Source organism: Salvelinus fontinalis, chromosome 22, assembly GCF_029448725.1.
Source record: "Salvelinus fontinalis isolate EN_2023a chromosome 22, ASM2944872v1, whole genome shotgun sequence".
NCBI classification, from domain to species: domain Eukaryota; kingdom Metazoa; phylum Chordata; class Actinopteri; order Salmoniformes; family Salmonidae; genus Salvelinus; species Salvelinus fontinalis.
This window is the reverse complement of record NC_074686.1, coordinates 12,223,885-12,251,619: the sequence shown is the minus strand read 5'-3', so window position 1 is coordinate 12,251,619 and position 27,735 is coordinate 12,223,885. Positions and strand designations below refer to the sequence as shown.

The 27,735-nt window shown below is 42.5% G+C and overlaps 2 protein-coding genes across 2 annotated transcripts; both read right to left on the bottom strand.

Moving 5' to 3' along the window:
* Nucleotides 1-8,547: 8,547 nt before the first annotated feature.
* On the bottom strand, nt 8,548-13,672 carry LOC129819829 (peroxisomal membrane protein 11B-like). Its single transcript, XM_055876449.1, has 4 exons — nt 13,171-13,672; nt 12,410-12,525; nt 12,092-12,293; nt 8,548-11,754 (listed from the first exon to the last, which is right to left on the bottom strand). Exons 1-4 carry the CDS (start codon nt 13,224-13,226, stop codon nt 11,334-11,336), a joined length of 795 nt encoding a protein of 264 aa, XP_055732424.1. The 5' UTR covers nt 13,227-13,672; the 3' UTR covers nt 8,548-11,333.
* A 101-nt stretch (nt 13,673-13,773) lies between these two features.
* LOC129819830 (GTP-binding protein Rit1-like) lies at nt 13,774-23,918 on the bottom strand. Its single transcript, XM_055876450.1, has 6 exons — nt 23,583-23,918; nt 21,488-21,574; nt 20,580-20,636; nt 19,046-19,119; nt 17,613-17,804; nt 13,774-15,329 (listed from the first exon to the last, which is right to left on the bottom strand). The coding sequence occupies exons 2-6, from the start codon at nt 21,567-21,569 to the stop codon at nt 15,099-15,101; spliced, it is 636 nt and encodes a 211-aa protein (XP_055732425.1). The 5' UTR covers nt 21,570-21,574; nt 23,583-23,918; the 3' UTR covers nt 13,774-15,098.
* Nucleotides 23,919-27,735: the final 3,817 nt, after the last annotated feature.

Here is a 27,735-nt window from a genome sequence, read left to right as displayed (position 1 = left end):
ATCTGCCCAGTGAGATGGGAGTTCTAGGAAGACGTCAGACAGACAGGCAAAACCATGGATGGTGATTTATATGGTGCACTGAGGGTTATGTATCAACAGTACGCATCGGGTTACCATCTCGCACATGTCTGGGACTGCAGGTGACGTTTTGAAGATCAGATTGCCTGTGAAAGGGTTGAAATGAAAACAGTGTCTGATGAATGGTATTCGCTGTACTCACAGATATTTTCTCTCCTGTAACGAAGATCTGCATTTATCAAATACATTTGTCCAAGGTAACCATAATCTATACAAATTATTTATATATTTTTTGACACACATTTAACCCATTTTGTTAGGCACTAAACAACTTCCATATACTGTATATTATACATTTTTTGAACTGGTACCGGGATATCGCCGTCCTACATGTACGTGTTTGTGAGAGTCATATTAGTTTGTAGCCCAAACTGTTTAGACGCTACAGACAGAAGTTGGCATATCGGTGGTACCGACTTCAGACGTGTCCCATGATGCCTTTGGGGGTCGTAGAGCAAATCGTAAAACACCATGGTGTTCGTGACAGTCTCATCTTTTCATAGAGGGGGTCAATAGTTTGTTGGCCAAACCGTTCGGACGTTTCGTGAGAAGACCGATTTCGGGTCGTCTCCTGGTCTGACCGTGTAGAAAGGTGTCGCTCTGCCACCTTTCACTGCAGATGCGGATGACGTAGAAACAACGTTGATTCAACCAATGTGTGCCCAGTGGGAAGGCACTAACCTTGAATAGGAAGAAAGAAAGACTTCTGAAACCTGGAAGTACTGTCGCCGATCCAAAAATGCCTTTACTTTTCTGGGTCAGTGGTATGGACAGTGCTTCTTGACTACGGTGCACAAGGTTGTGAGTTCACGCCTCGGTCAGGTGGGATTTCCACTCTGTCCGCACACATCTAAACACAGCAACTGGACAATAATGTACTAATGTAAGAAGAAAATGAATGTCGGCTCACAGTGTACTGACCTCAATCAGAGCTCAGAAGGGGCACTGTACTAATTTGTCCTTTGCTAGTGTTTGGTTGTATAAAGCAGGTCTTAATTACACTCACTGCTACATATAGGGAAGTGATGAGAGAGGTTTGAGTCTGAAGAAAAGAGAAGAATACTTTATTGTCCATTATGTCCTTGCAGAGAACAGAAATGTGAGATATTGTAGCCTCTATGTAAGTGTACTGCTAAGAGGTCTGCTTCTTTCTGGCTCAGGATGTAACTACAAGGAGGCTGGTTCAAGCCCTGCATAGCACTGCAGCACTGTATGCTACAGGAAAATGACTACCATGGTGCTAATTAGATCCATGGGAAACGTATTGTGGAATATAAACACAGCTTGACTTGGGGACACTTCTAAGGAATGGAAACCATTTACATTTTTGGGGAACTGGCTTTGTCCTCATGCCACATGTCTGATTGTCTTTGAGATTCAATTAATTTCAGCTAAAAGCGTCCCATTGAGTAATAAGTCAATTAGGCCCTGAAACACTTACAGCAGTGGGAAAGGGATGCTGCTTGAATGAGAGGAAAAACAAACCAGCTTATTTTGAATGAATGGAATTGAATTGAAATCCATAACAAAGACACTGGCAGGTGGCATGAGGATATGGGCTTACGCATACAGTACCAGTCAAAAGTTTGGACACACCTACTCATTCAAGGGTTTTTATTTTTACTATTTTCTACATTGTAGAATAATAGTGAAGACATCAACACTATGAAAAAACACATATGGAATCATGTAGTAACCAAAAAAGTGTTTAACAAATCTAAATACATGTTATATTTTATATTCTTCAAAGTAGCCACCTTTGCCTTGATGACAGCTTTGCACCCTCTTGGCATTCTCTCAACCAGCTTCATGAGGTAGTCACATGGAATGCATTTCAATTAACAGGTGTGCCTTGTTAAAAGTTAAATAGTGGAATTTCTTTCCTTCTTAATGCATTTGAGCCAACCAGTTGTGTTGTGACAAGGTAGGGGTGGTATACAGAAGATATCATTATTTGGTAAAAGACCAAGTCCATATTATGGCATGAACAGTTCAAATAATCAAAGAGAAATGACAGTCCATCATTACTTTAAGACATGAAGGTCAGTCAACTGGGAAAATGTAAGTGCAGTCGTAAAAACCATCAAGCGCTACGATGAAACTGGCTCTCATGAGGACTGCCACAGGAAAGGAAGATCCAGAGTTACCTCTGCTGCAGAGAATAAGTTCATTAGAGTTACCAGCCTCAGAAATTGCAGCCCAGATAAATGCTTCAGAGAGTTCAAGTAACAGACACATCTCAACATCAACTGTTCAGAGACTGCGTGAATCAGGCCTTCATGGTCAATACTAAAGGACACCAACTGCCGTGTCTTTGTGAGACGCAGAGTAGGTGAACGGATGATCTCTGCATGTGTATTTCCCACCGTGAAGCACAAAGGAGGAGGTGTGATGGTGTGATGGGGGGTGCTTTGCTGGTGACACTGTCTGTAATTTGTTTAGAATTCAAGGCACACTTAACCAGCATGGCTACTACAGCATTCTGCAGCGATACACCAATTCAATTCAATTCAATTCAAGGGGCTTTATTGGCATGGGAAACATGTGTTAACATTGCCAAAGCAAATGAGGTAGACAATACACAAAAGCCATCCCATCTGGTTTGCACTTAGTGGGACTATCATTTGTTTTTCAACAGGACAATGACCCAACACACCCCCAGGCTGTGTAAGGGCTATTTGACCAAGAAGGAGAGTGATGGAGTGCTGCATCAGATGACCTGGCCTCCACAATCACCCGACCTCAACCCAATTGAGATGATTTGGGATGAGTTGGACCGCAGAGTGAAGGAAAAGCAGTCAACAAGTGTTTAGCATATGTGGGAACTCCTTCAAGATTTTTGGAAAAGCATTCCAGGTGAAGTTGGTTGAGAGAATGCCAAGCGTGTGCAAAGCTGTCATCAAGGCAAAGGGTGGCTACTTTGAAGAATCTAAAATATATTTTGATTTGTTTACCACTTTTTTGGTTACTACATGATTCCATATGTGTTATTTCATAGTTTTGATGTCTTCACTATTATTCTACAACGTAGAAAATAGTAAAAATAAAGACAAACCCTTGAATGAGTAGGTGTTTACAAACTTTTGACTGGTACTGTATTTACACACACACAAATACACAAGTGAAATTTGCGTTTGGACACAATAAACAGAGAGAGACAGAGACCGAGAGAGAGAGAGGCGTGGGAGGAGAGAAGGTCAAAAGAAAATGGTTTCCGGCAACATACTTGTTGAGTCTGTTCTTAATGTCATCGTACCCTCTCCGTTCTGCCGTCATGCACTCTACGTGAGTGTAACATACGCACCAGGAGTAGAGAGGGGGCGAGAGAAAGAACCTGAAAGAAAGAGAGTGAAAAATATGAATGAGCGTAGGAGTAATCAACAGCTGCTGATTCAGACTGATGTAAACAAGTAAGAGAGCTGAAGGGGGAATGACACACACACACACACACACACACACACACACACACACACACACACACACACACACACACACACACACACACACACACACACACACACACACACACACACACACACACACACACACACACACACACAGCAGCTCCTCATTCATACAAGCACAAACACTCAAACACAGCCAGTCAAACTGTATGCAACCATGAGAGTAAATGGGCACTTCACAGCTCGTATTAATGGCTGGAATCGAGCAAATGGAATGGCATTAAGCCATGTGTTTGATGTATTTGATACCATTCCACTGATTCCGCTCCAGCCAATACTACAAGCCGTCCTCCCCAATTAAGGTGCCACCAACCTCCTGTGCTATACTATAATTCACAGAATTTCACACTCTCATACATGATCACATGCAAAACACAACAGGTGCTGGTTGGTAGCTACACAAACATGCTTGTCACGCACATGCATACAAATACACACGTAGACATGAGCAAACTCAACCCCCCCCCCCCCCCCCCCCACACACACACACACACACACACACACACACACACACACACACAATACACAGAACCACAGACACGTGCATAGGGACAAAAACACAAAAAGGCAAACACAAAACCATTTAGCCAGCCATCTACTGTCCTTATGTTGTTCAAGGTTCCCCAGAACATATTGTACCCATACAAAAACATGAACTACTCTCATGGTTGCAGCGTCTTGTTCAGGGTCTTCCTCCAAACACGCTGAACAGGAATTTATACAGTACATCAATGCTCTGCTAACATGTGACCAAAGACAAAGAATTGTTCGCTATTTGGTTCCTTCAAGTTGTCAAGGCATTCTGTTCTAGCATCACAAAAGTTCATACAAACTGTACACACTTGACAAAACACGCACAAATGTATGCACGCACGCACACACACACAGTAAAGTACACAGACAGTTATTCATCATCACAAGAGTTCATACAGTACAATAATATATACTATAATAGTATAATAGTATACTGACAGTGGTTTCACAAAAAGATCTTCAGCCCTATTTCTGGCACACAGATACACTTACATAACTAATGGCTAAGTTCCTGTCTGTGACCTTTAACCTGTTATCTACAGACATCCCTGACTTCCTGACTGCTGGGCGGGTTAGGGTTAGGAGGTTAAATACAGTTCAATGCAGTGCTTATCACCGTCTATTGACAGCTACCTTTTACCTATTGACTGAGAATTCCTGGGCGGAACTCACGCACACACGCCCCGTGCACGGCAGGGTAGCCTAGTGGTTAGAGCGTTGGGCTAGTAACCGAAAGGTTGCAAGTTCAAATCCCCGAGCTGACAAGGTACAAATCTGTCGTTCTGCCCCTGAACAAGGCAGTTAACCCACTGTTCCTAGGCCGTCATTGAAAATAAGAATTTGTTCTTAACTGACTTGCCTAGTTAAATAAAGGTTAAATGTAAGTCGCTCTGGATAAGAGCGTCTGCTAAATGACTTAAATGTAATGTTAAATGTGCACGCTCGCTTTGATATGTTATTCTTTAAATCCAACACTTCTCGTCGTCAAGCATTGCTCAGACAATGACCGAACCACTATTTGACTATGACCGCATACTATTCTGATGAGTTGGAAGTCACGCCATTCTTGACATTCCTTATCTGATTCTCATAAATGTCAAATAACAGTAGATGTGCAACAGTGTACAACAACCAATTGTATAATTTGTCCTTCATGCATTAACTGAACAGGAGCGGCCTCTTGTGTTGATAAGAGGGACTGCATGAAGTAGACAAATGTTTTCAGTAGGGTATACACTACAGATCAAAAGTTTGGGAGCACTTAGAAATGTCCTTGTTTTTTTAAAGAAAAGCGATTTTTTTTTTGTCCATTAAATAACATCAAATTGATCAGAAATACAGTGTAGACATTGTTAATGTTGTAAATGACTATTGTAGCTGGAAACAGATATTTTTTAATGGAATATCTACATAGGCGTACAAAGGCCCATTATCAGCAACCATCACTCCTGTGTTCCAACGGCACGTTGTGTTAGCTAATCCAAGTTGATCATTTTAAAAGGCTAATTGATATTTAGAAAACCCCTTTGCAATTATGTTAGCACAGCTGAAAACTGTTGTCTTGCTTAAATAAGCAGTACAACTGGCCTTCTTTAGACTAGCTGAGTATCTGGAGCATCAGCCTTTGTGGGTTTGAGTACAGGCTCAAAATGGGCAGAAACAGAGAACTATCTTCTGAAACTCGTCAGTCTATTCTTGTTCTGAGAAATGAAGGCTATTCCATGCGAGAAATTGTCAAGAAACTGAAGATCTCATACAACGCTGTGTACTACTCCCTTCACAGAACAGCGCAAACTGGCTCTAACCAGAATAGAAAGAGGACAAGTACATTAGAAACATGTACATTAGAAACAGACACCTCACAAGTCCTCAACTGGCAGCTTCATTAAATAGTACCCGCAAAACACCAGTCTCAACCCTCAACAGTGAAGAGGCGACTCCAGGATGCCGGGCTTCTAGGCAGAGTTGCAAAGAAAACAAATCTCAGACTGGCCAATAAAAATAAAAGATTAAGATGGGCAAAAGAACACAGACACTGGACAGAAGATTGGAAAACGTGTTATAGACAGACAAATCTAAGTTTGCGGTGTTCGGATCACAAAGAAGAACATTCGTGAGACGTAGAAAAAATGAAAAGATGCTGGATGAGTGCTTCACGTCGTATGTCAAGCATGGTGGAGGCAATGTGATGGTCTGGGGGTGCTTTGGTGGTGGTAAAGTGGGAGATTTGTACAAGGTAAAAGGGATCTTGAAGAAGGAAGGCTATCACTCCATTTTGCAACGCCATGCCATACCCCGTGGACGGCACTTAATTGGAGCCAATTTCCTCCTACAACAGGACAATGACACAAAGCACAGCTCCAATATATGCAATAACTACTTAAGGAAGAAGCAGTCAGCTGGTATTCTGTTTATAATGGAGTGGCCAGCACAGTCACCGGATCTCAACCCTGTTGCTCTGTTGTGAGAGCAGCTTGACCGTATGGTACGTGAGAAGTGCCCATCAAGCCAATCCAACTTGTGGGAGGTGCTTCAGGAAGCATGGGGTGAAATCTCTTCAGATTACCTCAACAAATTGACAACTAGAATGCCAAAGGTCTGCAAGGCTGTAATTGTTGCAAATGGAGGATTCTTTAACAAAAGCTAAGTTTGAAGGACACAATTATTTCAATTAAAAATCATTATTTATAACCTTGTCAACATCTTGACTATATTTCCTATTCATGTTGTAACTCATTTCATGTATGTTTTCATGGAAATCCAGGACATTTCTAAGTGACCCCACACTTTTGAACGGTAGTGTACATGTATAATCAGCGTCAGTTGAGCTTAAAAAAAAATATTCTCTGCTCGTTATCACTCTATTTCCCTGGTTAGTTTGGGCAAATAGCAGAAGCTCGAAGCTTCTTAGCAGAGTTGTGCATCTATTAAAAATCTCACTTGTCAACAAAAGACTGGAGCATAGGCTACATTTATTGTAGCATGTGTGCCACCAACACATGAATCTCAACTATACAGTGCTGCAGGCCTCTTTAAAAAAAAAAAAAATCCCTAGTCCTTGCCGATGACAAGCATACCCATAACATGGTGCAGCCACCACCAAGCTTGAAAATATGAAGAGTGGTATTCAGTGATGTATTGTGTTTGCCCCGAACATAACACTTTGTATTCAGGACATAAAGTTAATTTTTGAGACACATTTTTTGCAGTTTTACTTTAGTGGCTTATTGAAAATAGGATGCATGTTTTGGAATATTTTTATTCAGTACAGGCTTCTTTCCTTTCACTCTGTCATGTTGGTTAGTCCTGTATTGTGGAGTAACTACAATGTTGTTGATCCATCCTCAGTTTTCTCCTATCACAGCCATTAAACTCTGTAACTGTTTAAAGTCACCATTGGCCTCATGCTTAAATCCCTGAGCGGTTTCCTTCCTCTCCAGCAACTGAGTTAGGAAGGACTCCTGCACTTTTGTAATGACTGGGTCTATTGCTACACCACCCAAAGTGTAATTAATAACTAATTAATAAATAATACTCAAAGGGCTATTCAATGTCTGTTGTTTTTTTACCCATCTACCAATAGGTGCCCTTCTTTGTGAGGCATTGGAAAACCTCCCTGATCTCTGTGGCTGAATCTGTGTTTGAAATTCCCTGAAATTCCCTTACAGACTTACAGATAATTGCACGTCTGGGGTACAGAGATGAGGTAGTCATTACAAAATCATGTTAAACACTGTTATTTGCAGTCCATGCGACTTATGTGCTTGTTAAGCACATTTTTACTCCTGAATGTATTTAGGCTTGCCATAGAAAAGGGTTTGAAAACATATTGACTTTTTATATTATTGTAAAAATTCCTAAAAACAATTCCACTTTGACATTGAGGTATTGTGTGTAGGCCAGTGACACAAAATCTCAATTTAATCAATTTCAAATGCAGGCTGTAACACAACAAAATGTGGATAAAGTCAAGAAGTGTGACTACTTTCTGAAAGCACTGTATATCACTGTGGTGCTGAGGAACCAGTCACAACATGTTCTGTTCAAAGCTACAAGGATTAAATGTTCAGACTACTGTATTAGATCAGGGCCTCTCATTTACACACAAAGAATGGCCTTCCCACACACCTCCGCCATCGGGGGTCGGTTAATATTAAAATGGCGTGCTTTCATCATCTTTTTCTTAATCTGCAGACTGCACTGATTTGAAATGATCTGGACAGGTGATCTGTGAATCCTCCAACATCCACGATGTTGCTCTTGTTTCATTTTCTAATCAAAGATCAGTCAAATGAAGGATGGTCTCACTACTGGTGTCCCTCAGGGCACAGTAAAGTCCTCACTGATTATAAATGGCTCTGGATAATCGCGTCTGTTCAATTTCTAAAGTCTGAAATGTAAAAATGCTTGAGTCATAGCAGTCAACAGCATTAGAATAACCCTCAACACTTATACAATAGAGCCGACAGAGTTTCAATTAAAAGGCATTTATTTTGTGAAAACATTTTCTCCACACAGCGGCCAAGCCTCAGCACTTGTGGTACATTAATATAAAGACACGATTTCAAATGTCTTCACGTGGCTACAAAAATATCCTCACTCACTGAGGAAAATAGTTGTAACAAACCACTCCAATTCTCATCAAAACTGTTCAAATGTTATTTACTGTATTTACAAAACCATACATTATTATATAGTCTGCGATTTGAGCATGAATCATCGACAGTTACACCTCTATAGTGTGATTCAGGGCTCTCAAAGTAGTGTTAAATGAGATTATACCAGAAATCATGTTCACAATTAGCGTGTCAAGGAGAACGAGTAAGACGAGACCAAACGGCACACTGACTAAGAGCACAATTCTCTGGTTGCCCTGTAACAGAAAGTTCACACCCCTGGACTTTTTCCACATTTTGTTGTGTTGCAGCCTTTGATTAAATAGAGATTTTTTTGTCAATTGATTAAATCAAGATTTCTTTGGTCACTACAATAATATAAAAAATAAAAAGCTGGAATGTCTTGAGGCAATAAGTATTCAACCCCTTTGTTATGGCAAGCCTAAATAAGTTAAGGAGTAAAAATGTGCATACAAGTTTCATGGACTCACTTTGTGTGGAATAATAGTGTTTAACATGAATTTTGAATGACTATATCTCTGTACTCCACACATACAATTATCTGTAAGGTCCCTCAGTCGAGTAATGATTTACAAACACAGATTCAAACACAAAGACCAGGGAAGTTTTTCAATGCCTCGCAAAGAAGGGCACCTTTGGTAGATTGGTGTAAAAAAAAGCTGACATTGAATATCCCTTTAAGAATGGTGAAGTTATTAATTACACTTTAGATGGTATATCAATACAACCAGTCACTACAAAGATACAGGCGTCCTTCCTAACGCAGCTGCCGGAGAGGAAGGAAACCTGGTTCAGTCTGCTTTCCACCAGACACTAGGATATTAATTCACTTTTCAGCACAACAGTAACCTAAAACACAAGACAAATCTACACTGGAGTTGCTTACCAAGAAGACAGTGAATGTTCCTGAGTGGCCGAGTTACAGTTTTGACTTAAATCTACTTGAAAATCTATGGCAAGGCCTGAAAATGTTTGTCTAGAAATGAAAACAACCAATTTGACAGAGCTTGAAGAATTTAGACAAAAACAATGAACAAATGTTGCACAATCCAGGTATGGAAAGCTCTTAGAGACTTACCCAGAAAGACTCACAGCTGTAATCACTGCAAAAGGTGCCTCTACAAAGTATTGACTCAGGGGTGTGAATACCTATGTAAATTAGATATTTCTGTATTCCATTTTTCAATAATTTTGCAAAAATTTGGAAAAACATGTTTTCACTTTGTCATTATGGGCTATTGTGTGTAGATGGGTGAGACAAGGGGTATGAATACTTTCTTAAGGCACTCAATATAAAGGAGAAAGTCAAAGGTTTTTAAAAAAAGAGCTGTTTGAAAGTTAGACTGGTTTTATGCCACTGCAGTGTCTGACAGCTGAGTACACTTACATATCTATTATAGTTCCATTCGCATCTGTTTGAATAGCTTCAAATGGCTTGGCTTTAATATATACTATTGATGTAATTGAGTTATACAAATTGATTTTTAAGTAGACAAACAAATTTACTTCCAAGTAGACTAAATAATTAGCTGTCGGGTGAATTCAACTAGTTAAACAGACAGAATCATTAGATGCCCGAGTTGACCGAATCATTTGCTTTCATTTTTCTGGCTCTGTAAACGTACTAATTCACGTCACGCATGCATAAATGTTGGTAATATAGATGGACATACAGTATTACCACTATGAGCACAAAAATACAGCTGACTGGCAGCCCATAAATGTCCCCTTTTACCATTTATAAAAAGGATCCTTCACTTCAAAAGTCATTATTATTACATATTCACACACAGTATGATCAAATATTTCATTGCACCTTTTCATTGACATTAAGATTTAATATGTGATGTTTTAACTGAGTAAACGTTTCCACTTATCTAGCTGTACAGCGTTCTACAGGGATGACATTGGCGCATTTCCAAAACCAATACTGTACAGATAATCTTTTCCAATTACATAATTTAATGCTAACAGGACAGAAACACCATATGGATACGGAATTGTCTCCTAACTGGAGATCAGGATCCTTTTAAAACACTGATTAAGGTTATAAATGTGCTCCCCGCAGCTTGTGTTGAGATAACCAGATCGTCATTCAATTGTGTGTTTCTTTGTACTATGTATCACTTCACAAAGCCCATTAGTTGTGATGTATGGTGCTTTAAGGTGTTTAAACGTCTACCGTTCTGACTCAACAATTTTCCATGTGCCGGTTCTATACACTTGCATAGGGCAGGTCGTTAACAACTACTCAACCAAATGGCTTTTGGGGAACTTTGTGTTTGAAAATTTCAGAGCACGAACTGAATACAAAAGACAGATTTCCAATACAGCGCTCATTTGCACATTTTCTCTCTTTGATTCGAAATGCCACTGTTTCAGTCCACCAACCTTCGTCCGAGCATGATCTGCCCAAAATGTTGGCATTCCAAATAAAAAACGTAAAACCTTCCAAGCAAGCAGTGTACAGGACCCCTGCTCTTGTGTCATGCTGCCTTCCTCGACACAACAGCACTTCTTCACTTCTAGGGGACCTAAAAAGTTTGGCCAAAATGTCTCCTTCAAGGCTTGAGGAATGTTCGACTCGAGCTAGAACGTTCAACCAAATATTCTGGCTTCTTCAAGGTTTGAGCTTGAGCCAGGGGTGGACGATGGTGAGGATGGAGAGGACCGAAGAGGCCAGGCCACAGGCCCCCACGAAGCCCTGGCCGGTGGGGTAGATGCCCAGCCGGTCCAGGGGGATGAACACGTCGCACACGTTCTTCAGCAGGTCCAGCAGCAGCGGTGGGTTGCTTCGCAGCACCGTCACCAGCAGGTGGAACTGTCTGCGGAGGCGTACAGGTAATATGGCTCCGGGAAGGGAAGAGGGGTCGGAGAGGTCGACGTTCTCGGGGGTGAGTGAAGAGGGGTGTGGAGAGGGAGGAGAAGAGGTCCAGGTAGCCTTTGACCCCACATGGGAGGAGCGGGCCTCACGCTCCATAAGCAGGCGGATCTCGTAGGCGTCCCGGGTTAGGTTGAGAATGAGGGCAAAGAGGTAGTACCTGTAGAGAACGAGAGAGAAAGATGTGAGAGATTAAGAGTGTGAGGCAGAGAGAGATTCATGTCAAATCTGAGAGAAAGTAAAGATAGTGAGAGACCGGAAAAGAGAGGATGTAGGAGACATTGAACAAAAGAAAAAGGAGCGAAGAGGGGTAGTTAAGAGGTACAATTAGATAACGAAAGCGATAGAAAATAGCTCTAGGGAGAGAGAATGTAGTTAACAACTGCCAATAGTAGTAAAGTTCATTACAGGACTTCTGATGACCTTGGCCACCTCAAATAGACTGATTCCTAATGTGGTCGAATTTAAGGCTTAAATTTCCCAATTATAACAGTCACCTGAAGGATCTCTGGCTCCACTTGACCTGGTCCAGTTGGGGCAGGAGGCCAGCCTTGCCGGCCCACAGCACGTTGTCACAGGCGAAGTACATGGCCTTGTTGAGGTGGGCCACGGTCAGACAGAGACGCAGCACGCTGTCCGAGAGGTGCACAGCACGTTTCGCTGCCTCCACAGCCTCTGCGGAGTTCCCTAGACGCATCACTGGAGAGAGAGAGAGAGAGATTGACGTGAAACCCAGAATTGATGTACAAAGAGTAAGCCTGAGACACAATCCTAAGACACAGAAGTGTAGCATTGACTTGCAGACAGTGACTTACACTTCCTTGTTAGGCTCACATGAGCTTCCAGTTGTTTCACTGTCTTCAGGAGCTCAACACTTGCCCCACCCTTCTGGAGAGTGTAACCTAACAATGTACAGGTGTACTGTGCAGCCCTGTGTGAACACAGAAAATGAATCAAATGTGTCAAAATCTGATTATAGCTATGTTACTATAGTTCAGTCAATTTTTTGCATCTTGCGATGAATAACTTGGGCTCAACTTCGTCTACTTTCTCCAGTTTTCATGTCAAGGGCAATTGGTACTTACTTTCATGTAGCTACAGTAACTATCAGTATAATACCAAATACAGTTGGGACAATGGCCACTTGATAGGGAAAGGCTGAAAATAGCAATTGTCATGGTTTCATTTATCCAGGTTTGGGAGAGCCCGAGACAAAACACTGCATTAACCTCGTTGTGCATGAGCCCCCACAATTCGAACCCAAAATCAGCGGTCCCGCAGTACCCAATAACACCGGGAGGTAGGCAGTGTCGGGCAGGAGCAACCGCAGCCAAAAACCTACAAAAATTCGAGAACTGAACGGTACGAAAGGTCACCCACTTCGCTGGACTTTTATAACGTTATTTGTACTTTTTCGTCCTCTTATATACACATTTTTGTATGCTCTTGAATTTCAGTTTGTATTGACTGCTAGTGATAGTTAACAAATAAGTGTAATAAATGTAACTTGTTGACATTGTTATTTTTTTTTGCTGTCTTGAGAAATCTCAACTCTAATACATTTTAGCTACTGCACCTGAAAACTCGTTCCTTGGCTTGGCTCTGCGCACTAAATCGAATCCAAGAGTCCATGCTGGCGACAGGGGACACTTGCTTTCCTTTGCAACTGTGGATTGATTAGGCCTGTGTCCGTGTTAGCTAGCAATCTATCTACAACGTTCTATACCGTCTTCTGGCAAGAGCTGCCCAATAAAATCTGCACAGTTCAATATGTCACAATGTGCCCCAAACGTCCGCCAACAGAATTTGTTTATTTATTTTTTATTTGCGCTAGAGAGTTAGCTTCACAACACGAACAACTTCACATCTCCTTTACCCATGGACGGAATCTGTGGAGGGACAACAAAGCGAAAGTCCTATTACACAGTAATCATTACCCACGTTACTTGTAGGAGGTTCTTCCACAACACAATACATGGATTGTATTGTACATGGCATTAGTCGTTTCAGTGGAGCACGCTATTGAATAATATGTGATAACATACATGAAAATTAACACTTGTAGTTATTCAAAAACAATAGTCAAGGCAACTCATTGCTGTGGATTATATTTACTGCGAAACCTTATACTGCCACAGGGGGGCGACTCACACACATAAGGAGAGGCCAGACAACCAACCAGCAAATGGAAGTCCATTTTATTTTAACGTGTTAATATAAAATAAATTAAGGAAACAATCATGATCAAGAGGAATAAAACAAACAAAACATATTCTCCCATATGTGGCACTACCAGATCCACGGAGTGCTGAAATAATAAGAGCACAACCGGTGTACTACAGGGCAGGGGGTAATAAAGGAGTGAGTGTGTATCACTCTGGAGAGGTATTGTACTTGGCATTGTCTCTATCCGCTGAAACACTATATGAACACAATCAAACCCTGTTGTAGGCAGAGCAAAATTAAAATGCCAGCTACGCCCATCAAATCCCATTCTAAAATTGTTTTTAAATCCAGTGATTTATGTCATTTGGATATGATCAACATATTGCCCAAGCCAACTATCAGCCCAAGTATAGATCAGTGGACCATATTAGGCAATGCTGCATAGTAATGACTTGTCAACATCAACACCACCTGTGTATTAAATATCCCCTGCAACTCAGTTCACACTCAAAGTATACCCACTCCTACTGAAACATGGCTTTTCAGGCTGGTCAGCTTACAAACACTAAGCAATAATCAATTGATGGCTTTTCAATTGAAACAGAGGAACCTAAATGCACAGTGAATGCTATCAGAATGTCTTTGTTTTCATCATCTTCTATATTACAAACTTTTTATTCTTTTCATCCTTCTCTTTCATTGGCTGGCAAGATAAACCACATCCGTTGGGACCCTCCCTTTAATCTTCAAACTCACGTCTCATACCCCTTCGTATTTCCCAACCAACTGCCTTTAAATCAAACTTTGGAGTTCACTCCTCAACACCTATGCCCCTTTACCTACTATGTGACCTTCTGAATATCCTGCATAGCCTAGTCTTTGCTCCCTTCCCCTCTCCAATTCCCCATGATCTCTACCTCTCTTCAGGCCCCCCATCCCTCCCTGTGAGGTACAGTTTCACCTAAACGTCTCCTCACTGGCTCTCCATCAAAGAAATGTTGCAACTTCAGGCCAACTCCACAGTGTCTCAGCATTTAAAATATACAACACTACAGTCAATTGGTTTCATTGGCTACTAAAATGCTAACGTCGGCTGTCGTTAAAAACCAGACCCAATTTTCAGCGCAATGAGCATACGGTACATCAGCACAGTTCCTGCCTTCTCTAAAGCGCACAGAAGACTCATATCTTCACTAATGATTGTTAGTTTAATTGCCCATTGCAAACACTCAATCTAACTCTGATAAGAGTCATTGGTCTCCTCGTGGAAGTTGGAACTAGGAATTGGGGCTGTAAGGGTACCACTGGAGGGGGGACTGTCATATCTCACAGCGTCTCTCAGTGCTCAGAGTGCTGTTTCTTGTGGAAAGTGGAGCGCATGCGGCTCCAGAACGACTGGCTCCTCCTGGTTTTCCTCTCGCTGCCGCGGACCGATTCTGCCTCGCGCTGGCGAATCTGGCGGACCAGGGCGGCAAATACCTCGTCGATGTAATAGCGAAATGCCGCTGAGGTCTCGAAGAAGGGGCACTGGAACTCCCGGGCCAGTTCCTTCCCCTCCTCTACTGACACCTAGTGCAGCGGAGGGAAATAGCATGTTCAAAGCCAATATACAGATAAAACCCACACACAGAAGATAATTGGTATATGCTGGTGGGAGGAGCTATAGGAGGATGGGCTCATTGTAATGGCTGGAATGGAACATATCAAACATATGTGAACCACATGGTTGACTCTGTTCCACCTATCCATTCCAGCCATTACAATGAGCCCATCCTCCTTTAGCTGCTCCCACCAGCCTCCTCTGGTATGTACAGTATATGGTACCAAATAGAGTCATGATGTACAGTGCCTTCAGAAACTATTCAAACCTGTAGAATTTTTTCACATTTTGTTGTGTTGCAGCCTGAATTTAAAATTGATTAAATATATTTTTCCCCCACTGGCCTACCCACAATACACCATAATGTCAAAGTGGAATTATGTTTTTCGAAATGTTTACAAATTAATAAAAAATGACACCCCCTTTGTTATGGCTGCTTTGCGTGATGTATTGTTGTCTCTACCTTCTTGCCCTTTTTGCTGTTGTCTGTGCCCAATAATGTTTGTACCATGTTTTGTGCTGCTACCATGTTGTTGTCATGTTGTGTTGCTACCATGCTGTGTTGTCATGTGTTGCTGCCTTGCTATGTTGTCATGTGTTGCTGCCTTGCTATGTTGTTGTCTTAGGTCTCTCTTTATGTAGGGTTGTCTCTTTTGTCGTGATGTGTGTTTTGTCCTATATTTATTTTTTATTAAAAAAAATAATAATAATAATCCCTGCCCCCTGTCCCCGCAGGAGGTCTTTTGCCTTTTGGTAGGCCATCATTGTAAATAAGACTTTGTTCTTAACTGACTTGCCTAGTTAAATAAAGGTTAAATAAATAAAAATAAAAAGGAAAGCCTAAATAAGTTCAGGAGTACAAATTCTAATAACAAGTCACATAAGTTGCATGGACTCTGTGTGCAATAATAGTATTTAACATGATTTTTGAATAACTACCTAATCTCTGTACCCTACACACACACGTAAATCTGTAAGGTCCCTCAGCCGAGCAGTGAATTTCAAACACCGATTCAACCACAAAGACCAGGGAGAATTTATAATGCCTCGCAAAGAAGAGCACCTATTGGTAAATTGGTCCCCCCCAAAAAAGCAGACATTGAATATCCTTATGAGCATGTGAAGTTATTAATTACACTTTAGATGGTGTTTCAATACACCCAGTCACTACAAAGACAGGCGTCCTTCCTAACTCAGTTGCCAGAGGGGAAGGAAACCTCTGGGATTTCACCATGAGGCCAATGGTGACTTTAAAAGTGTTACAGAATTTAAAGGCTGTGATGGGAGAAAACTGAGGATGGATTAACAACATTGTAGTTACTCCACAATACTAACCTAATGGACAGGGTGAAAAGATGGAAACCTGTACAGAATAAAAAATATTTAAAAAATGCAACAAGGCACTAATGTATTACTGCAAAAAATGTGGCAATGCAATTCACTTTTTGTCCCGAATACAAATTGTTATGTTTGCGGCAAATCCAATCCAACACATTACTGAGTACCACTCTCCATATTTTCAAGCATACTGCATCATGTTATGGGTATGCCTGGAGTAAAACCTGGTTCAGCCTGCTTTCCACCAGACACTGGACGATGAATTCCCCTTTTAAAAGAATAAATGGGCAACTGCTGTACAATCCAGGTGTGGAAAACTCTTGGAAACTTACCCAGAAAGACTCACAGTTGTAATTGTTGCCAAAGGTGCTTCTACAAAGTATTGACTCAGGAGTGTGAATACTTATGTAAATTAGATACTGTATTTCTAAAAACATTTTCACTTTGTCATTATGTGGTATTATGTGTAGACGGGTGAGAGAAAAAATATATATATATTTAATCCCCTTGTATTCGGGCTGTAACAACAAAATGTGGAATAAAGCAAGGGCTATGAATACTTTCTGAAGGCACTGTATATGTTACGGTAAATGTTTGAATCTACAGATTCCCTGTCTCCTTGGTAAATCTACAGATTCCCTGTCTCCTTGGTAAATCTACAGATTCCCTGTCTCCTTGGTAAATCTACAGATTCCCCGTCTCCTTGGTAAATCTACAGATTCCCCAGGGAATCTAAAGGTATACCATACCAGTCAGACATGCAATCTGTAGATCTTCCAGTAAATATATAAAAGACAGGCATTTTGAACAGCGGTAGGATTTTAATGCAGCCAGATAGTGGGCAAAACATACTGTAGTGCCAAGGCTACCAATGGGCGTCCCTTTCCCTCTCCCTCCTTTCCCTTAATTCTCACCTGTCTGAGATGGGTCAGGTCAGACTTGTTGCCCACCAGTACCACGGGGGTGTTGGCGGAGCGGCGCACACGGTCAATGAGCTGCTTGAACTGGCGCGCCTCCTGTAAGCTCCGCCTATCTGTGATGGAGTAGGAGATGATGAAGCCCTCGCCCGCCCGCATGTACTGGTCCCGCATGGCTGTGAACTCCGCCTGGAAAGGGGCATGTGTGGGGGGGGTAGAGAGAGTGGTTAAGGACTGATACAGAAAGCATCACAGCAAAATACTTAGGTAACATTATATATCCCGGTGCCACACACACACGTTATGTTCTTCTATCCTCGCAGGGACATAAAATGTATTTCCATTCAAAATCCTACTTTCCCTAACCTAACTCCTAACCCTAATTGTAACCCTAAACCTAAACATAACCCCTAAGCTTAAAATAGCCTTTACCCTCATGGGGACGTGGGAAATGTCCCTACGAGGGAGAATTTAGCTTGTTTTGGGGGCATTTTAGGTCCCCACAAGGATAGAAGACACCCCCCCCCACACACACACACACATACTGGTATGTGTGTGTGTGCCTGAGAGCATCAAGAAAATCAATCACCAATACATTGGTCTGTCTGTCCTACAAACTACTGTAGGACGAACATGGAGACCCACAGAAAAAAAAGATTAGAATTTGGATGACTCAGAAGTTAAGGGTCACTTGAGACAGTGGACTGTGTGGACAGTGAACTGCAATTCTCTGTGTGGACACTTCCCTGACTTTGGTATGGTACAAACAAACCCAGTCACGGGCATATATTATAGAACATGTACATGACCATATATGGAAAATGACTAATATTATAAGTGAACCATACGTGTCTATGGATGAGTCAGAGAGACAGGGAAAGACACCATTGTGGGGAGCGGGTGAGAGACAGAAATGATGTACGTTTGTGGAAAAAGAAAAGGAGTAGATGGAGTGAGCGACGCTTAAAAGAAAGTTGAGAAGAATAAGGATGCGGACGTTATGACGGTGAAGGGGAGATGTGACAGAGTGAAATATGTTCCTCTGGGTTTGCTTTGGCAATGTAAGATAACTACTTATCAATGATAAGTTATCATCCTAATAAGACTGATTGAATGGACTTGAGAGACAGGGAGAGACCGTCGGAAAGGGCTGATTTAAAGGAAAGTGAGCATTGGGATAGAGGGAGAGGCTTTCCTCTCCTCTTCTCCTTTACTCTATTTGAACTGATGCAAAAAAACTAGACAGATGAAAGCAAATTCCCAGTCCTTCCCAGGTGTTCTTTCATATTGCTTTCACCTATCCTATGTTTACAGATCAGTAGATGAAGGAGAGGAGGGGAGGAAGCCATATTAGACTATTGAGAATGAGACGCAGCCAAAAGAGGTGGAGACGTGACATTTATATGGAAGCCCTTTGTGAGGAAGTGTACCTGTCCTGCTGTGTCCAGTATGTCCAGGTTGGCTGGTTCATCGTCGATGCGGATCTGTGTCTTGTATGCATCCTCTGGGAGAGACATTGAGTGGTATTTTAATGGCTATACAGGATGATTGTGTAGTTACATGTCATAAGCCGTGGTTCATCGACTCTGGTGATGCTATGCAGCGAGCGGATGCGCTTTACCAAGTTACGACAGGTGTTCTGTTGTTTGGGATTTGCGGTTCCTTGTACGAGTTCTGACGTTTCAGGCTCGCGAGGTAAGTATTGTTCTTGGAACCGTGGGGTCTATGGACTTGGGCTGTAGTGGCAGCATGTCAGTGCGCATAGCCAAGTTGCAGCAGGTTCTGTTTCCCTATATGGGGCGCTGACAGTTCAGGCTTCTCAGGTAAGTTTTAGGGAAGAAGTTGGCTTCTGTAAACCCATTTTGAAGCCGGTGGAACCTGTGTGTGCTTTTGCTGACGTTTGGTACCCTCTGACCCGGGTTGGGGTGTGATTGTACCCATAGTATGTTATGCAGAGTGACCGACTGCAAGGTAAAGTACAGTTATGAATATAACTGTAGGTACACCCGTCTAGTACCAGGTCGGATCCCCCTTTGCCGCCAGAACAGCCTGAATTATTAGGGGTATGGATTTTACAAGTCAGATAAATTCCACAGGGATGTTGGTCTATGCTGAAGCGATGGCATCATGCAGTTGCTGCAGATTGGACGGCGGTACGGCACCGCCACCAGTCTGTACCGTTGACACCAGGCAGGATGGGTCCATGGACTATGCCATCAGGAACTGGGACGCAACAGGAACTGGGATTTGTCGGACCAGGTGATGTTTTTCCACTCCTCAATTGTCCAGTGTTGGCAATCGTGTGACCACTTCTTATTTTTAGCTGATATGAGTGGAACCCTGTGTGCTCGTCTGCTACAACAGCCCAGCCCATCCGTGATAAGGATCAACGAGTTGTGCACTCCAAGATGCCGTTCTGCACACTACTGTTGTACTGTGCCGTTATTTGTCCGTTTGTGGCCCGCCTGTTAGCCTGCACGATTTTTGCCATTCTCCTTCGACCTCTCTCATCAACGAGCTGTTTTCGCACACAGGAACTGCCGCTGACTGGATGTTTTTTGTTTGTCTCACCATTCTTGGGAAACACTAGACACTGTCGTGTGTGAAAATCCCAGGAGGGCAGCAGTTTCTGAGACACTGGATCCGGAGTGCCCGGCCGTGACGAACATACCACTCTCAACGCTTCTTAGGTCACTCGTTTTGCCCATTCTAATGTTCAATCGAACAGTATGAATGCCTCGATCCCTGCTTTATATAGCAAGCCACTGCCAGGTGACTCACTCTCTGTAGGAGCAATCCATTTTCATGAATGGGGCGGTGTACCCATTAAACTGTATATATAAAATTAATGATTAATTCAAAATACGACACGATCACTGATTTGATGTAGACGTTTTTGGTGTGGTTAAAAGCAGGCCAAATATGAGTGGCGTTAGTTTGATCAGATGCCAAGCACTCTCTCACCTATGGTGGGGTCATGGTCTTCAGGGAACCTGTGGCTGATAAACTGCATTATAATAGCTGAGGAGAAAGAGAGAGAGTTTTAAGTTTTCACAAGCTTTTTGGGGGGCAATTACATTGTCACAAAGCTGAACAGGCACTGCATCAATAAACCAAAGAGGAGAAATCAGAAACAAACTACAGCAGATCAGAAGAAAGAGCAGAAGAAAGAGAGAGATGGAGAGATAAAGGGATTACGAAGTCAATGAGGGAGACTTTATTACATAACCCTGGTTGTATCACACACACACTTCTCCATCTCATTTTTCTCCCTCCAGGCGGGTAGTGGTTCACACACATAGATAAACACACCCTGCAGCTTACACAGAAACACACAGTATCTCCTCCTCTGCAGCATCAGTGTACACCCACTCTAGTTTCCATGGCGAAAGCAGGCACAGATGTTGTTTTTAACGACCCATCTCTCCCGCTATCCCTCCAAATCCTCCCTCTCGCCGATGTTTTTACTACTTTTCTGTGTACCTATACCAGGTGAACTCTGCCAGTATCCATGGCAACAGTAGCCAAGAGGGGGGGGAAGGCGGTTGCTAGGCACTGACGCGTCTTCCTGACGACAGCCACCCAAACGGCACCCCACACTGCCGTAGAAAGCGGCCAACGCCCATGCTTACGAGAAGAGAACTCTGACTATCTGACTGCACTTGGAGGGTGTGTCAGAGAAACATAGAAAATACAAGGCGGCATTAGGAGAAGTAATGAGGTAAATCAAGACAGAGGTGGAGAAGAATAGTCAGTCAGACATAATATGTAAAAACAGACAGCAAGACAGAAGAAAAGACATGCACTAAGTAAGAGTGAGGAGGAGTGCAGTTAAGCATAATTATGAGTGTGTTATGAGTGTGTGTACTCACCGCTCTTCCCCACTCCCCCCTCTCCCAACATCACCAGTTTGTACTCGCGGGAGAGGCCCCCGGAGCCTCGCAATGACTCCATTTACACTATGAAAAGAGAGATAAGAGGCTGTGAGTAATACACATATACCCTTTAAAACAGACACACGCACACACACACGTCAACACACAAACATACATAATAATTATTGGTCTCAGTTTATTAAGCCCAGGACTAATGAATAGAACTATGAAAGAGAGTGTACAGAGTTGAAAGTGACTAACACACAAACAGACAAACATGATGCCACACATGCTAATGTGCAATCTTGCTGCCATGTGTCAAGGCCTAAAACTAATGACAAGAGAGAGGAGAAGGAAAGAGAGAACGAGATACACAACACACACACATTGGCAAACTTGAACATCAATATCCATTCACTGTCGAAAGTCGAGTCAGTCAACCACTGTAACACACAGTAGATCTATTGAATAGCGATGAGACAGCGGTGAAAGAGAGAGTGGTTTCAGGGACAGAAGTAGAGCTATACAGCCAACATTCTAGTCTACTTTGCTACCCTTGAAAAACAAAAACTATTCAACTCATCTGAATATGCCACTATTGTCATGGCCTCGGACCCATTTGGAGTGTGTGTAGATTGACTTATAAGAGTCAGATGGCTCTTCAGTTTATTAGATTGGTGTATGCAGCAGCTAGTAGCTCTCATGCGGAAAGAGGAACCGCCTCCTATCGACTTGACAACAACCATGTGATTTCTAAGTGCAAGGCGAATGTGTGACATTGACCACCACAAACCGAGGCAATGTCATGACAACTATTGTTATCACCTATCCTTCCCTTTCTCTAACCCAAAATAGCATGATTGAAATAAAAAATTTACAACACCAGACTATATTAAACTTGAAATTAATTGTCACAATAAATTACAATTCATTATATATTTATCCTTGATAAATAGACCTACATAAGCACACATTTACTTATCATTAGGGCCTAGGCTACTAATGGTAGTCATTATGAAGTGATCACATTCTCTCAATGATGGAATGCAGAGACACGACGTTTGACAAAGCCGGTTCATTGTTGTCAGGACAGAGGCAGATAGAACAGACATAACTTGGGAGGTTAAAAATAGATGTTCATATCCGCTTGAGAGTAGCTACGTTTTTTTGTTGCCTTGTTTTATGTAAAATAGGTCTGAACTTCAATAACGCATGACTGATCCCATGTCCGTGCACAATTGCATAAAATTGCTTCAAAACATATCTTTGGTAGATCCAAAAACACAAAGGAGTGGATTGTATTGTAGTATATTGCCGAGTCTACACAGGCTTTATGATTCAAGGGAGTCTCCAGGCTTCAGATAGCTCAGGCCTCGAAGTTTTATTGAAATGCAGATTAAATATATCGACTCTGTAGTAGCCTTATTCAACGTCCACAGTTAGGGGATCTCATTATTATTTGTAGAGGCTACCTAAACTAAGCGCAACAAAAGTAAACGTTTATTGCACTATTGTCACGTTGTTATAGCCTAATGTTACAAACAGTGAGTCGGCATAGTTTCAGCGGACGAAAATAAAAAATATTTTCTAAATCATTGAATCTCTGACAAAGTCGCATTGAAAACTGCATCCGTTGCAAACATTCACTGAAATACAACAACCATTTAATATACTTTAGTGGCTACTTTGAAACAGGATAAACAAACATATTTTAAAAGGGCAATAGCGAACCTTCAAACGACTGGTGAAGTAGCAGAATGAATTGTGTGGCTGTAACGTTAGGTGTCATAGGATTAGGAAAAACAAATTACTCTAACTTTTCTCAATTTAAAATGTAAGATTGTTCTTGAAATCAAGTGTAGCCTACGAGTCGATCATTGATGAACGTAAAACAAACTGCATACATGTGTTAGCCTTTTTGCAGATCAGTGTTCAATCGGACATTGCACACATTGTTTCATGTAACTAAAGGAACGAGTTCAGTGAGAAAGATGTATATTGCTGACTACAACGAAAGCAAATGATTGAACATTTGCAAACATAAAATAGCCAACTGACTTCAAGCATACATGAATAGAAATTAGCGACTCACCTGTGTCACAGAGCTTCTTTCTTCATAATTTCCGAAATTACTTTAATGGCCATTTAGTGCTTGACGTTTGACAAGTCATGCTACAAAATCCTCACTAACTGTAAACAACGCCAGCAGTCTGAAAACTACGTCACAGGGTCCCACCTCCCGTCGGGTCAGTGGCTGTGACTTTTCAGTAGTTGAAAGTGACCTTGAAAAGTGACTTTGAAGTTCAGTTAGCTACTGTTACAAAGTGGTAACCTGTACAAAAGGCTGTGAAGTATTTGTAGTTAATCATATCAGTAACGTTAGATCATCATATCAGAGTTGTAGCTCCGCCCACCGGGGAAGTGGAGCAGAGCATGCTGGGTGATCTCGAACTCAGAGAAGATCAGCTCGAGAGAAGTCAAGAGAGAGAAAGTTCCAGCCATCCTTGTGTTTTCCCACCAGATAGCTTTTATTGTGTTAGCCATGGCCAGTGTGCGTCCTTGTTAATATACCACACACACGCACGCACATCCATACAGTGCATTCGGGAAGTATTCAGACCTCTGGACTGTTTCCACATTTTGTTACATTAAAGCCATATTCTAATATTTATTTTTATCATCAATCTACACACAATACCCCATAATGACAAAGCAAAAACAGGTTTTTAGAATAAAATAAACAGAAATACCTTATTTACATACATATCCATACCCTTTGCTATGAGACTTGAAATTGAGCTCAGGTGCATCCTGTTTCCATTGATCATTCTTGAGATGTTTCTACAATTTGATTGGAGTCAACCTGTCTATATAAGGTCCCACAGTTGACATTGCATGTCAGAGCAAAAACCAAGCCATGAGGCCGAAAGAATTGTCCGTAGAGCTCTAAGACAGGCTTATATCGAGGCACAGATCTAGGGAAGGGTACCAAAACATTTCTGCAACATTGAAGGTCCCCAAGAACACAGTGGCCTCCATCATTCTTAAATGGAAGTTTGGAACCACCAAGACTCTTCCTAGAGCTGGCAGTGCAGCCAAACTGAGCAATTGGGGGAGAAGGTCCTTTGTTAGGGAGGTGACCATGAACCCGATGGTCACTCTGACAGAGCTCCAGAATTCCTCTGTGGAGATGAGAGAACATTCCAGAAGGACAACCTTCTCTGCAGCACTCCACCAATCAGGCCTTTGTGGTAGAGTGGCCAGACGGAAGCAACTCCTCAGTAAAAGGCACATGATGGGCAAACTCCAAGCGGTCTAAGGCACCGAAAGGACTCTCAGGCCATGAGAAATAAGATTCTCTGGTCTGATGAAACCAAGATTGAACTCTTTGGCCTGAATGCCAAGCGTCACGTCTGGAAGAAACCTGGCACCATCCCAACGGTGAAACATTGTGGTGGCAGCATCATGCTGTGGGGATGTTTTTCAGCGGCAGGGACTGGGAGACTAGTCAGGATCGAGGGAAAGAAGAATGGAGCAAAGTACAGAGACAACTTCTTTCCAGAGCGCTCAGGACCTCAGACTGGGTTCACCTTCCAACAGGACAACAACCCTAAGCACACAGCCAAGTCAACGCAGGAGTGGCTTCGTGACAAGCCTCTGAATATCCTTGAATGGCCCAGCCAGAGCCCGGACTTAAACCAGATCCAACATCTCTGGAGAGACCTGAAAATAGCTGTGCAGCAACGTTCCCATCCAACCTGACAGCGCTTGAGAGGATCTTCAGAGAAGAATGGGAGAAACTCCCCAAATACAGGTGTGCCCAACTTGTAGTGACATAACCAAGAGAAGACTCAAGGCTGTAATTGATGCCAAAGGTGCTTCTACAAAGTACTGAGTAAAGGGTATGAATACTTGCGTAAATGTGATATTTCTGTTTTTGTTTTTATGCATTCGCAAAAATGTAGAAAAAACTGTTTTTGCTTTGTCATTATGGGGTATAGTGTGTAGATTGAGGGGAAAAAACGATTTAATCAATTTTAGAATAAGGTTGTAACGTAACCAAATGTTTGAATACTTCCTGAATGCACTGTACGGTGCTGTTCCATGCCTGTGCATCTTTAGCGTTATTAAACCACCTCAACTGGAGTCCTACTTGTCTGTCATCTGTGTCCTTACCAGCACACGGGAGCAAGTAAAACTTAACCTAAAGAATATACAGTCCACCAAGTCCTCACTTACATAACCAAATAATAGGCCTACTAAGACACAATTTATTACATTTTAAGTTTATCGTAATAGAATAAAGATGGTACTTAATTGTTGTTAAGAGGCAGAATCCCTGGATGGGAACAATTTGGAGTTTACTGTCTTGCTCTTGGGTACAACAGCAGTCATTCGGACCTGGGATCAGATACCAGCAGCCCTTCAGGTGCCAGTTCAGTTCCCAGTTCCCGTTTGTAATGTTCCGGCCTGGGTCTTGAGCCAACAACTTTCCCTCTAACATCTAGGCTACCTGACATGCATAGGTGGTGGTGTATACTAGACATGTACAGGTAACTGCTGAAATAATGGAAACACTTGAGTAAATGAGGGATACAAAGTACACTGCTCAAAAAAATAAAGGGAACACTTAAACAACACAATGTAACTCCAAGTCAATCACACTTCTGTGAAATCAAACTTTCTACTTAGGAAGCAACACTGACAATAAATTTCACATGCTGTTGTGCAAATGGAAGAGACAACAGGTGGAAATTATAGGCAATTAGCAAGACACCACCAATAAAGGAGTGATTCTGCAGGTGGTGACCACAGACCACTTCTCAGTTCCTATGCTTCCTGGCTGATGTTTCGGTCACTTTTGAATGCTGGCGGTGCTTTCACTCTAGTGGTAGCATGAGACGGAGTCTACAACCCACACAAGTGGCTCAGGTAGTGCAGCTCATCCAGGATGGCACATCAATGCGAGCTGTGGCAAGAAGGTTTGCTGTGTCTGTCAGCGTAGTGTCCAGAGCATGGAGGCGCTACCAGGAGACAGGCCAGTACATCAGGAGACGTGGAAGAGGCCGTAGGAGGGCAACAACCCAGCAGCAGGACCGCTACCTCCGCCTTTGTGCAAGGAGGAGCACTGCCAGAGCCCTGCAAAATTACCTCCAGCAGGCCACAAATGTGCATGTGTCTGCTCAAACGGTCAGAAACAGACTCCATGAGGGTGGTATGACGGCCCGACGTCCACAGGTGGGGGTTGTGCTTACAGCCCAACACCATGCAGGACGTTTGGCATTTGCCAGAGAACACCAAGATTGGCAAATTCGCCACTGGCGCCCTGTGCTCTTCACAGATGAAAGCAAGTTCACACTGAGCACATGTGACAGACGTGACAGTCTGGAGACGCCGTGGAGAACGTTCTGCAACATCTTCCAGCATGACCGGTTTGGCGGTGGGTCAGTCATGGTGTGGGGTGGCATTTCTTTGGGGGGCCGCACAGCCCTCCATGGGCTCGCCAGAGGTAGCCTGACTGCCATTAGGTACCGAGATGACATCCTCAGACCTCAGATGACATCCCCTTGTAAGACCATATGCTGGTGCGGTTGGCCCTGGGTTCCTCCTAATGCTAGACCTCATGTGGCTGGAGTGTGTCAGCAGTTCCTGCAAGAGGAAGGCATTGATGCTATGGACAGGCCCGCCCGTTCCCCAGACCTGAATTCAATTGAGCACATCTGGGACATCATCTCTCGCTCCATCCACCAACGCCACGTTGCACCACAGACTGTCCAGGAGTTGGCGGATGCTTTAGTCCAGGTCTGGGAGGAGATCCCTCAGGAGGCCATCCGCCACCTCATCAGGAGCATGCCCAGGCGTTGTAGGGAGGTCATACAGGCACGTGGAGGCCACACACACTACTGAGCCTAATTTTGACTTGTTTTAAGGACATTACATCAAAGTTGGATCAGCCTGTAGTGCGGTTTTCCACTTTAATTTTGAGTGTGACTCCAAATCCAGACCTCCATGGGTTGATAAATTTGATTTCCATTGATAATTTTTGTGTGATTTTGTTGTCAGCACATTCAACTATGTAAAGAAAAAAGTATTTAATAAGAATAGTTCATTCATTCAGATCTAGGATGTGTTATTTCAGTGATCCCTTTATTTTTTTGAGCAGTGTATATTGAAACCAGGTGCTTCCACACAGGTGTGTTTCCAGAGTTAAGAGTTCCAGAATCTATGCCAAGTTGCATTGAAGC